This window comes from Gobius niger (genome assembly GCF_951799975.1).
Source record: "Gobius niger genome assembly, chromosome: 1".
Lineage (NCBI taxonomy): Eukaryota > Metazoa > Chordata > Actinopteri > Gobiiformes > Gobiidae > Gobius > Gobius niger.
In genome coordinates, this window is record NC_136852.1 from 63,918,651 (window position 1) to 63,932,012 (window position 13,362).

General features: G+C 41.8%; 1 protein-coding gene across 8 annotated transcripts in view; it reads left to right on the forward strand.

Moving 5' to 3' along the window:
- The window catches only part of camk2b1 (calcium/calmodulin-dependent protein kinase (CaM kinase) II beta 1), a 53,843-nt gene that overhangs the window by 26,832 nt on the left and 13,649 nt on the right, over window positions 1-13,362 (forward strand). For 4 of the 8 annotated variants that reach the window (XM_079571879.1, XM_079571885.1, XM_079571878.1 and 1 more), the window contains exons 10-15: window positions 63-185; window positions 301-384; window positions 889-931; window positions 2,656-2,751; window positions 8,985-9,019; window positions 13,099-13,167. In XM_079571879.1, the coding sequence (XP_079428005.1) occupies window positions 63-185; window positions 301-384; window positions 889-931; window positions 2,656-2,751; window positions 8,985-9,019; window positions 13,099-13,167 (450 nt within the window). Of the gene's footprint in view, window positions 1-62; window positions 186-300; window positions 385-888; window positions 932-2,655; window positions 2,752-8,981; window positions 9,020-13,098; window positions 13,168-13,362 lie in introns of all 8 variants that reach the window. The other 4 variants (XM_079571882.1, XM_079571881.1, XM_079571884.1 and 1 more) reach the window with 2 other exon arrangements.

Here is a 13,362-nt window from a genome sequence, read left to right on the forward strand (position 1 = left end):
TATTTAGTGTTTTGCGCTTTAGAGATCATAGGTGAATTCTACCTGTTTGTTTGTGCGTGTAGTTTCCCTCCCCAGAGTGGGACACAGTGACTCCAGAGGCCAAGAACCTAATCAATCAGATGCTGACCATTAACCCAGCCAAAAGGATCACAGCTCAGGAGGCCCTCAAGCACCCATGGGTCTGCGTAAGTGGGACATTTCTTTTTGTCACGGATAATCCCTGTGCCTTTATTCCGATAAGACCTCTTTAATTCCTTGCATATGCTGTTTATTCACATTTGTTTGTGCCATCTTTTCCAGCAACGATCCACTGTGGCCTCTATGATGCACAGACAGGAGACTGTGGAGTGCCTGAAGAAATTCAACGCCAGGCGGAAACTCAAGGTCAGTTCCTCCCACATCTTGTTTGTATCACTTTGGACCTTGGCGGTTTTATGAACTCACTGCATCATATGAAGATGGGCTTTAGTCTCATCTATACGGCTGTTTGACTGGTGTGACGTCTGGCTTCAACTGCTGCCACATTGGAGCTCGCCACTGCTGCCTCCTGCTCAGTCCGACAGTCTTGGCATTGCTCACATAGCAGCACACGAGGAACTGGAAGCAGAGGCGCAGGTGGCCATAAGCAAATGTTGGATAATTCCACAAGCGCCTGTCTGAATTTCCAAAAATGGATCAATCAGGACAATGCTTTGTATTTGTACAATAATTATTGCAGGAAGGATGAGTAATACCACATACTGTAATTTTACAAATTACACTCATCAGTTATTTGTTCATGGTCACCCTGAGAGAATCATTCACTGATCCTCACAACCTACTTTAAGTGCTTGCTAAGCATTTGAATAACGTATTAGTCTGTTAAACTGAATCATCTTTTCTTTTTAGGGAGCAATTCTCACAACCATGCTGGTGTCTCGAAATTTCTCTGGTAAGTGTGGAATGAATGACTTGTACCCCCCACGTGTGACACTATTATTCATGTCACAGTTACAATATTAGAGAGGAGCATCAACTTTTAGTTGCATCAGTTTATTTTTATCAAGTGCTGAGTTGAGTGCTTCCGGGGACGTAAGTTGGTTGTATAATTTGCATCTATAAGACAGACACACATGAAAAATGTCACTTGAATATTGTAGAATACATTTTAATGGTGTTGGGTTTGGAGATTGTCTTAATACTCTTAATGAATGTGTTAAGTTAATATTTTCCCTTAAAGTTGATGTGCTAGAGGCAAAATCCAGTTGGAAGTATAACTCCCTAAGTTATGCTATTATCGTATTTTGTCCTATGGTTGCATCATGTTAAAAACATATCACCTGATGCACTTTCAGTGTTTCATCTCCTGCCTTGTGATGGGTACAGTCAAAGTCTCCTTTGATCATAAATCCTTGATTTGGCACATAGCAGCATTTAGATGCCGTCTTTGTAGCAGCATTCAGAGGACCACTGAAAATGCATTGCCAGCTTTGTCTGTTTTTACTGTTTGTGTATTTAACCCGTAAAAAGGCTTAAGAATTAATTTTACACCTTGTCCACATCAATGTTGACAAGATGTAAAACGATCCAATCGAAATCCCCAAAAAAGTGAACCACTTCAAGAACCCAGGGAAGATTAGCTGGCCAAGGGGAGCTAATAGGGATCCTATTAAATAAACAAATAAACTTGTCGTCAGTGAAATAAGAACTCTTGAGAGTGCTCTCTAAATCTGATTTAAAGGTGTTTATAAGCCCCGTTTAAAAGGATCTATGTATTGTATTTGAATGCTCTTCATGTTTGTGTGTGCCCGCAAGCTTGCTGCTTCAGAAATCAAGATTCACTGCAGCTGTCCTCCCACTGCTCTGCAGAGACTTGGTCCTCACATGCACTAGTCAGCCCCTCTGACACACGAACCTGAAGTGTAGGTCGGCTGCATACAGCGCCTTCTCCCCTTTTCATCTCCACAACTCTAAGCTTGAGGTCAGCTGATGAAAGCCGCAGCGATAAACTATGACAAATAAAGGGCCTGCAGTAACAGAATTTCAGAAACATAAAACCCTTTTTCAGACACATTGGCTTTTTTGATATTAGATCGTCTGTTTATTTCCAGTTCAGGGTGACTAAGCAGAGACCCTATAGGATGGCTGGCACTAGTGCTGTGGGAGTGTTATCCAACTTCGATCAAAACAACTGTACATCTGTGCAAGTTCTGCGGCTCACACCAATTTGAAATGAACTAACACTGATGTGCATTAACATTTAACTAACATTCTACTAACATGTTTTGTATTGTTTACAGGAATCTATTGGTCCACAAAGGACGCAGGTCTACACTTATGTGTTTTTATTTTGTAATCAATTTTACAAATTATGTAAAAGGATCTCTACCAGACATATATCAGCTATGATATAGATTTTCGTATTAACCTGAGCAAATTTGCAATGCAAATTTAAAATGAAAACACATGTGTGGACTTGCTTTCAGTGTTTCACATGTTCTCTGCTAATAGCATTATCTTTGTTCTAATATGTCTTTGGCTTTAAGATGTGATCCCCTAAATTAAACGCTCCTCTAGCTCTATCGTTCACTCCTCTTGACACACCTCTCTCTCCTCTTAATGCGTGCCCCTCATGGATCTCTCTGGTTTCTTTGTCCGGTGCTTGGGCTGTAACAGTTGGCAGCAGGCAGACCACAGCTCCGGCCTCAGTGACCGCAGCTGCAGCAGCGGTGGCTGCCGCGGCTGGCACCACCGCAGGCCTGGTGGAACAAGGTAGCACGGTGGCACACACAGGGCATGCCACCCTCTACCCCTCACTGACCTGCTCCTGTCTCTTCTCTCTTCTCAACTCTGTCTCATAACATCTCTTTCTCAGCATGGTGGTTCACACATTTCATTACAAGGTTTAGCTGTTTCCATCTGATCTCTGCTTTCTCAAACACAAACCATGTACATCAGTCACTGGATTATAGTCTTTTCAATTGTTTTTTGTTTTTAAGGGGATATTATGCAAAATCAACTTTTCAGAGCTTTTTACCATGTTGTTTTCTCATCAAAAACAAACCTTGTTGTTTTTCCAGCCACTTGCGCATCTTTGAGCAATATTTGACTCTTCCGCAGAGGCTATTCTTAGCACCACGGTGGCAGCTCCAAAAAGGCTCCTCCTGAGGTCCTATATATCTAGGAAAGGCTTTCCTCCCCTCTAGATCTCTTGCTAACCTTAATCCTTTCATTGCGGGGTAAAAACATAAGTCATAGCTTCACTACAGCCACACACGCTCAGTCTCCCCCTCATTTTTATATCTATAATGAAACTGCTGCACAGCCAAGGAAAGCAAGAGGAGGGGTGTGTGGGAGGAGCTTAGAGTGAGATTGCTTGAATAATCAGGAAGCGAAACCACTTGATATTTTGTTTCAGCTGTTTTAGATCATTATTGCTGATAGTGGTAAAGATGTGTGGTACATTATTGCCAAATACCCCTCTTTAAACAAAACCCCCATAGCGAGAGTAAAGCAGTTTCATATCCTTGATGGAAACCTTGTAACAGCAGTGGTCATCCATATCCACTCATGTGGCACTTCCTTTCTGAAATGTGCTGAGCAGCTCTGTGCTCACCCTCTTATCGTCATCTCTAGACCAGAGCATGACCAGCCTGCCCTCACCCACTGCTCTGTCCCTCTCCCCCTCCACACACTTCTGCCTTTTTCATTTTACCCCATTCTCCCTGATTATCTTTTATCTATTGTCTATTATCTTTTTGTCACCAAGCCTCTCTCTTTGCCATCTTTCCATTTTCATTGTCATATTATCTACTGATAATTTCTCCATTGTCAATTTCCATGTTTCTTCTTCTCCTTTTCTCTCTCTCTCTTGGAAGTTTCCCCTGTCCCTTTAAAGGATGGAAAGGCCCAGAGCTGTTGGTGAATGCTGCATGGGGCACTGGACAGCTGCATGCTCTGCCAAACAGGGACGTAATGCATGGTGAACTCTGTGGACAAAGCAAGGTTGCTGTAGAGCAAAGTGTGCCCATAAAACACGACATTTTACGAAATGAGTTGTTCAAACTAGTATTTCTTTACTCAACTTCAACAGTTTGGGCACACAATTCTGTTGTGCAAGCCAAGGAAAGCTAATTGCAATTTTAAATGTTGCATTTAGCAGGACATAAAAGCTGCAATTATCTCTGTAAGCTCTGTAATTATCTTGCATTTTTGGGATTGTCTTATGTCCTAAAGCCGGTTTAGATCAGTGGTTCTCAATTGGTGGGTCGTGACCCAAAAGTGTGCAGCAGAACCATTTTCTCTTGATCGCATGCATTTTTCAGGGAACATTTCTTTCAATATCTGTTTACAAAATAAGTAAAGGAAATTCTTAATTGTCTTGATTGCAATTTCAAATTTATTACTGTTTTTTAAATCAACATTTCTAGGAAAAATAATGACAAAATTACCATTTTTACTACAGAATTTTGTCAAAAATCTAAAGTTGCTGTTGCATCCAATATGCTTTGGAATATTGGATGCAACATGCTAATTTCTTTTGGAATATAGAAATTAGCAAAAAGAAATAAAATATGGTATAGCAGATATTTTTGCACTTGAGGCATTAAAAATATGATTTACCTTTATAAACCTTGTATTAATTCTTACTAAACACTAATTTGTGGAAATGCAGCATTTTACATTAACAAATCTAATTTCCTTTTGGGTTTCGGCTTGTCATCGTAGGTTCATGGTGGGTGCTGACAGACCAGTTGAGAAATACTAGTTTAGACTTCTACAAACCAATTACATAGTTTACCTGAAGTAACTGTGTCAGTTATAATCAGAGATGCTCAAGTGCTGGACTCAAACTTGGGACTTGTTTTCCAAGTAATTTCAGGAACCCAGGTCAATCATACTGTATTAAGGACTTTAGAGTTTACAATTTCTGAGGAGCAGAGACTTGTGACCCAATTTGAGGTTCACTCCGATTTTGACACACTTTTATAAAGAAGCTTTTAAATTATGGGTCAATTGAGTGGACACTGCTTGGAGAAAAATAAGATAAGAGAGAGGAGATAAGATAAAACTTTAGTAATCCCGAAGGAAATTCATAAGTACTCCCTCTTTCCTTTGGGCTGGACTAGTGACTTGGACTCAAACATGGTCTCGATTTTTAGTGATCAAGCTAATCCTAAGTGGCTTGAACTCAAACAATGAGGACCTTGGACTTAATGACACAACCACATGTCTGGTGATAGGTGAATAAAGCTACCTGTGTTGAAGACGCACTGCCCTAAATCTTCATGTGACTGTAGTACATCGTGCAGAGGAGGTGGTGCCGGTGTCCTTATTTCTCAGCTCCTGTGGGGATCCTTCAGTCCTTCTCGTGTCCCTCTGCCACCAGTTGACTTCAATCAAATATTTATAGTGGGCTGCCGCTGCTCATCAGGCTCAATTCGGCTCACCCCTCACCACCGACCTTGCTATATCTTGCGCACAAATCCAGATTCCCCTTTGGCAAATTTTGGTAATAATAGACTTGAAGGAGTGCTTTGATTGGGATCCTAGAATAAGTCCATTCGTGTCCTTGCTTTGCTCTCACAGTGTTGCATCTTGCGTGCTGTTGGTAATGAACTACATAAACTAATGGTTCTTTTGTTTTTAATTTCTTCCTCCTTTCTTTTCTTGCTTTCTATCTAATTTGTGCCAAGGTAAGGAGTGCCCTTGCTTCTCGACCTGCAAATTAAGCTTCCTTTGAATGTTTTTTTCAGGTGTCCTCTGAGGTTTTCACTTCAGTTTTGGAATCAAAGCCATTTTCAACTCAATTTGCAAGTGTGTTATTTCATAGCAGGTTTCATGGTTCACGGTAGTGTCTGTTCGTTGTGTAAGGAGGTGAAGCTCACACACAATAAATGAGGCTGAACTTTCTCAACTTCTATGAAGCGCAGTGCATTAAATCTAAAGCATAACTAAAAATGAACAAAAAGATGCAAAGGAGCATGGGAAATGGAGGAAATGGAGGAATGCGATACAGCCAGAAATAGTGTTTTATGTAACATGGCTGGCTGCTGATGTGATTGCATCTGATTAGTCTGAAATTGCACACACAGTCCTAAAAAGGATCAGGTCCAGGAGGCAGGATTGTGTGCCCGTGCGACGAGGTGACTGGCTGTTGCCCAAACTAACCAAGCACTGCTCAAAGTTGGATCCACCCTCAGACCACACTTTGCATATGGATTCACAGTAGGTTTTCGTATGATTCTCTTCTTGCTGCAGCATTGTTTTTGTCTCATGGAAACCAATTTTGTTCCATCATGAGGAGAAATTGAAGCAAGGGCGGGTGGGGGTAGAAGAAGAAGGTGTAGTTAGAGTCCTTGGAGGCTCTCAGAAGTACATCATTTGCATCTTTTTGTTCACGTATTTTACACCTAAACCTATTCAACATTACAATAAGGAGTTATACATTTAAATTGGCTCTCTGGATGGAATGTTGCATGGTAATATGACACTAACTATTTCTGGTAGCGACTGTTTCCAGTCTGTGTTTTATTATAGAAAGTTAGTTGAACAGTATGTGGCAGAAAACAAGCAGCAGTTGGAAAACTACTTACAAGAAAAGAAGAACTAAGTAACTTGTTTACCTTAGTCCCTCTGGAGGTAATACAAGTGTTAATGGGATGATTGGTGGTCTTTCATCGACCCCCTGGTGTCTCTGGCCAGAAAACAACTTGCAACTTCCCTGCCTCCGGGTCTGAGCTGCAATACACACTAATGGAATCACGAAGAAGAAGCTAACAGGCAAACGGGCGAAGCTAGCTGCGGGCTAGCGCCACTTTAAAATATCTCCGTTGTGTCATTGGGTTGTGGCACAATGTACAATATCCCTCTTTCCCTTTGTCTCTTCTGTCAGCGTAGTATTAACTCTCACGGACGATTAATGAGTAAAAAAAAACGCAACATGCTACGACACCTGCAGTGGCGCTTATGGCCTCTAGGGGCATGAGTTACTTAGTTCTGCTTTAAAAACTTTGCTCACACTGTAAACACCACTGGAGGAGGCTTGTGTTCGTAACAGTTAGGGGGTAATTTATCAAGAGATGCTAAATAGCAAATGCAATGGTGCAAGCTTTAAAAGAAGATATGCTATGTCGTGGGCTACACCTGATTTGATATCTGAAAGTATGTGTATTCAAGTAATGGGGACACAAATTGAATATGTAAATAAGAAAATGTTGCGTGAGTAATGCAACAAACACTCTGCTGCTGCTCCACTTTTGCACACGCTCCTGGTTTTTAACGTGAGCAAACGCTTGGTAAATAAATAAATAACAAGTGTTTTAGCCTTGAAGCTAAAGGCTAACGTTAATTTAACACTAGCAAATGGTGAAATAGCACCACCATCTGAACTAATTGTTATGAAACTTTACTTTCAGTTAAGTTGTCTTCAGTTTAAAACAAGTTTTTATTTTATTTTATTTTATTTTATTTAGATAAAAAAATGGACAGGAAGTAGCCTTTGCCCTCCACTGGCCAACAGAAGGTTAGCCAAAAGCCTTCAGTGCACAGTGCCTATTCGCCGTTAAACCTTCAAAAACAGTCTCTTGCAGAAGTAGGAACATGTCATGGGCAGTTTCGAGTCCTTGGCGCAGAGGGAGATCAAAGAAGAGGGGGGTGTCTCTGTAGTGAAATAGGGCATGAAGCTATGGCTGGTGCGAATAAAGAGAATTCTGAAAATTGGGTTCAATGGAAGGAGATATGCGATAGAGGTCAAATCTAAAGATACCAACGCTACATCCTGCAACGGTTTAATATCAAGACGATAGATGAGAAACACAAACAACTCACTTTAGTGCTGATTATCCTGTATATTTACTGCGATTTTCCCCGCCACTGATGTGTCCCAATTATAGGGAATGAGGCAGCGTGAGAGCAAAATCAAAAACTTCGCTGCACGGGCCTCATTTGCATATGCATCAATAATCAAACAGTGCGACAGATTACACATGCTAATTGTGTTTTCGCCCTCTTGTTTTCAGACACACGCTCCCACCTAAGCGCTTTCATATCACTCGCCCCGCGGATCGTTGTGCCCGGCCTGTATGGCTCCCTCCACTGTTGTGGATTACGCCTAATACAATCATTAGAGAGCTACATTTGCAGTATCATCTTCATTAGACAGCAGACTGACGGGTAATCCGAGTCGTCCTTTAGGCATGGCTTATTGGGCTTTAAATGACTTCCTCGCACAGCTGCCATCTTTGTTTCCTTTTTCCCCAACAGCGAAAAGGGCACAAAAGAAGCTAAGACAGAAAACACAAGAATGGCTTTTTATTTCACTGACAACAACTTGAGCTGATGGCTAATTTGGAGGCTATTGTACGGCTTGCGGATCATCAGCTGATGGGTTATTCAAAAGTAATAAATGATTGCTTTTTAAAGCCCTCGTTTTTGAGTGTGACAGCGTAGGTCTCCATCTGAACAACAGAAATGCCAAATCAAACTTTCCATCATATAAAGCCAGTAATTACTCATTGGCGGTAAAGTTGCAGAAGAAAGCTTCACTTCTTGATACTTGTCTCTCTCGTCTTTTTTTGTCCCACCACTTCAATATCTAATTTCAGTTCCCTCTTTCTCCAATGTGCCTCAAATCTAAATAGGTTTCCCATTGCACGTGTTGGATATGAGTCATACCTGTATAATTTAGGCATGTTCTTCGTATTAATGCCAGTCAGCCGTATGTCTAAACCAGGGCCACTTTCTGGATTAGTCTGTTCCAGTCCAGCTTGTGACTAATTGGTTTTGGAGTGGACAGATTTTTGTCAGTGAGCCTTGTATTTATTTATTTATTCATTTGCTTTCGTGCTAAGCTGTCCGTTTTCTGTATTTTGAGAAAGAAGGTCAAGAAAAACTGCCAAAATCCCTTGCTGTTCACTCCATAATACCAGACAGGGTGAATTAGCGTCGCGAGGCGGTTGTGGCTTTTGCACTGACCGTTCGTTGTGTTCTTGTCATTGCAGCAGCTAAGACTTTGCTGAATAAAAAGGCAGATGTGAAGGTAAGGGTCATAAATGTTACAGTCTCCACACACTCTTTGACCTTTCCACTGTTTTTCTCTATGTATGACTTTGTATTGTGTATTGCAATTGTACTGTTTACTTCAGAATTTTTTGTGTGATAAAATTAAAGATTGAAATAGACAGGGATACAATCTTAGACTATGGGCAGTGTTTTGTATGTTGATTTTAAAATAAAATAAATGGTTAAAGCAGTACTAAGTAACTTGTTTACCTTAATAAATCCTTTGCGTAGTCCCTTTGGGGGTAATACAAGTGTTAATGGGATGATTGGCGGGTCTTTCATCTCCCCCTGGTGTCTCTGGCCAGAAAACCACAATTGCAGCTTGACTGCCCCCGGACTGGAGCAACCAATGCACACTAATGGAATCACGAAGAAGAAGCTAACAGACTAATGGGCAAAGCTAACTGTGGGTTAGCGTCACTTTAAACAGTATTTACAGCCAAGTTTGAGTGAAAAAAACAATTCCATTGTGTAATTGGATGTACAATATCTCTCTCTCCCTTTGCTTTTTCTATCAGCGTAGTATTTACTCTTACGGACAAATAATAAGTTAAAAAATTGCAACTTGCTACGACACCTGCAGTTGAGCTTATGGCCTCTAGGGGCAAGAGTTACTTTGTACTGCTTTAATATAAGGTAGTTTGAAAATATCAAAGTACGTAAGTAAATAGAGTTAAATGCAACACAAGCTAGTTTGTGCCAGTCTCAATCCTGTGGAACAAGAACCGCATCAAATCTATTTTAAATCAATACAAAAAATATTGTATATAATACCAAATTAATTTAATACTTAAATACTGTATATAGAATATAACCAATTTCTGTGTCACATGTTTAATATCTATCAGAGTGCTATATAAAGTTCTATTCATTCGCCCGCACACAAGCCTCAGGCGGCACATCTTTCCCAAAGCATTCTTTTATTTAACTCTGGCATTATTCAGCTCATTGCCACCTCTCCATCTGTAACCATTATCAAGCATAACCATCTGTGCCACGCTGCCTCTCTCTCCATCACTTCCTCTCATCTTAGACTCGTCCTCTCTTCACTCCCTGCGTTTCCTTCTTCCTGCTCACCCCATCTGGTCTTTAACCCCGCACCCATCCCTCCTCATCCTTTAATGAAGCCCTGTGCATCCCACGCTCACACATCACCGCGCCGCAGGAACACATCCCACACAGCATCCTCAGCGCGCATGCACCATCACCACCAGCAGCGAGCCCACGTGGTTTTTCTTAGCTCCGTACATCATGTGCCCAGGTCTGTTTTCCTGTTACACACCCGTCACATTGGTTTGTCACAAGGAAGAGTGTGTGTGTGTGTGTGTGTGTGTGTGTGTGTGCGACTTGGTTCTGTGCAGCTGTGTGTGTGTTCTCCTAACTCACTACAACCGGGAATGCGACTCCCCGTTCCAGGAATAGCTGCCAGTCTGGACCCTGGAAACTCGGATGACAGAAATAGACGCTTATACTTCCACTGCGGCGCGCTCATCGCCTAGCAACAGGCTCCCTACACACTCGCCCCAAAACCTCTTTGCTCTGCGGCTCACTTCCGCTCCTCTTTTCTCTCGTAGCCCCTATCTCCTTCTTATGTGTGCTTATGTTCTCAGAGACCGTCCATCAGTGTGGGGCGGCACCTGCTCAGCTCCAGCGGTCAACACCCCCAAATCCTCTTCAATCTCTTTTTATTCATGACGATCCCCCTGTGGCTTTATCCTTTTTGTCTGCCCAAACAATGTAAGCACCATGCAAATCCTCACGCATCGCAGCTTCAAAAACAAATCTTGGTGTTTACATTTTTGCAAGCATCATCCATTTTCCTTTGGCAGTATCTACCTCTTCCTCTTCTTCAGGTTGCTTCAGCTTGCAGCTCCTTCTGTTTGCTCTTTCTGACTTTCCGGTGGCATTTTAATAGTCAGAGAAGGAAGACTTACATTTCGCTTATACTGATCTCCAGAGTGATGGAGTAGATGGCGAGATGTACCTTTTCTTGTTGCCTTGTGTGTTCACTGTATTCACCATTCATCGTCATTTGATTTATTTTTTTTCCATTCCATCTGTGAATTAAACGATCCGTCTCTGGGACAGAAACGCAAGTCCAGCTCCACTGTCCAGTACATGGTGAGCATGTCATTTTTTTGTTTTTCTTTGACCTTTTTTCCCGCTCTGAGCGACCTACAACGTGCTTTTATAACCACCTGGGAAATCTCAGCCTATTATGACTCCAAATAATCTATATCTCTAGAAAGTACCTCCATTATACGCAACTCAAGACAGTTCAGCCTTAATGTACAACAGCTTTATGTGCCTTTTTATTCAGATAGATACCCACAAAGGAACTTGACCATAGCTTTGAGTAAAAAGAACCCTTGAAGCCTCTCCTTGCACACTGTAAAGCTGCCCTTTTTTGCGGTCATCTTTTCCTTTGAAGCTGAAACTGCTCTTTCACAGCTCTCTTGATCCTCAGTCAATCCACCCTGACTCTCACGGGGCTCCTCTTTGTGCTGAATTTAGACACTTCAACTTTATTCCTGTTCTTTCTGACCAGGTGCTTTCCTGGGATAAGCCAGGCTTCACCTTGTCTATCCACCCCATTTTCATACGTTCTGCCACAGCAAGTCTTTGGAACAAGTCCCACAAGATGAATTGCTTATTCTGTTTGTCTCCATTAACCTTTTCCCCCCTTATTTTTTATCTGGCACGGTTTAAGCTTTTAGGAAAATTCTTTGAAAGGAGTTTTAAGTTTAAGCACACAAAAGATGTTTACTACAGGAGTTGTGTTTGTTGTTGTGTGTGAGCGTTTAATGTGTGTCTTCACTGCAATACGGTGTCTCTAATCTAAGTCTCATACCTACACTGAACTTACATATAAACGCAGCATTTTTGTTTTTCCTCCCATGTGTCATATGCTCAACTCAAAGATATAAAGCATTTTCTGCACACACACAAAACACTTGTTTCTCTCAAATGTTGCTCACAAACCGGTCTAAATCCATCTTAGTGAGAGCCTCTCCTTTACCGAGATAATCCATCCCACCTCACACAAGTGGCTTATCGAGGCTGATTAGACGGCCTAAATATTGCACAGTGTCGTAGGCTGTCTACAATAAAAGTCCACTCAATGTTTTCGCGTTATTGGTTGGGTTGTTGTTCTAGAAAAGAGAAAATGATGACTTGAGGAACGCGGCGTTTGGTAGGACAGCAAGAGCTTTTCACCCACTGCATAACAAAGGACAGCTTTTTCAACCATAAAACCACACTGCCTTTTTCTGAGACTACATTTTGCATTTTCGTTCTCAAACTAACCACCGCCACAGTCATCAATCAGTTTTTTCCTCTTGCTGGCAGATTCCATCACCACTACCTCTTAACCACCGCCTTATGCGAGCACATTTTTCTCCCATTCGAGATGTAAATGAGGATGAAAACACAGCAAAAAAATACATCTAAAGAGCTATAAAAACGCAGCAAAACAGGCGACTTAAATGTGATGAAAAAGCATCAAAAAGGCGACAAAAACATGACAAACAGGAAGCAAAACAGGCGACAAAAGTTGAAAAAAACGCAACAAATACGCAGCGAAAAAGTGGCAAAAATGTTGCAAAACAGGCGACAACAAAGCAACAAAAACGCACCACCTGGCCTCTAGGTGTCGCTGCTGTGTAAAGGGTGTGACCTCTGCCTATTTAATGGAGGCAATCAGGGTGTGATGTGTTGCACCTATGAGGAGAAACAATCTTTTTACCGTGTTACACGGCAAAATAAAGGACCCTTTTGAACCATATATTCTGAGTATTGGGCTCATCTATCAAGGAAGCAAACTTCTACTAAACTGGTGCATCCTAGTTGCTTAGTGGCACAGGGCTACTGGCTTCTGTAACGACAAAAAAAGTTAAGACAACACAAGGATTAATCTTAGATCTTGAAATGAGGCCTGGCCTGACTGAACTGGAGAAAATGTGCTCGGTTAAGGTGGGGGTTAAGAGGTTAAAGATGCCTTGCACTTAACACTGTGGTTGTGTCTCCTTTCCCCCCCTCTTCCTTTCTCCTGCACAGCCCCAGACAAACAGCACCAAAAACAGCATAGTCACCAGCCCCAAAGGAAACGTCCCTTCACCTGCTCTGGTATTTACCGCCTCCTCTGCCCCTTTCTTCCTGTGTCTGTGATCGTGTACATTCTGTCTGTCCTCCTTCCCCTCCAGCACCCTATTCCTCTTCCTTCCAGGCCCCCTTTTACCCTTCGCTTCTTGTTTGTTGTTTGATATGTGCCCGTCTGTGCCTGATCTTTTTTGTCCACAGTGGTCATAGGGGAAAGCCAGC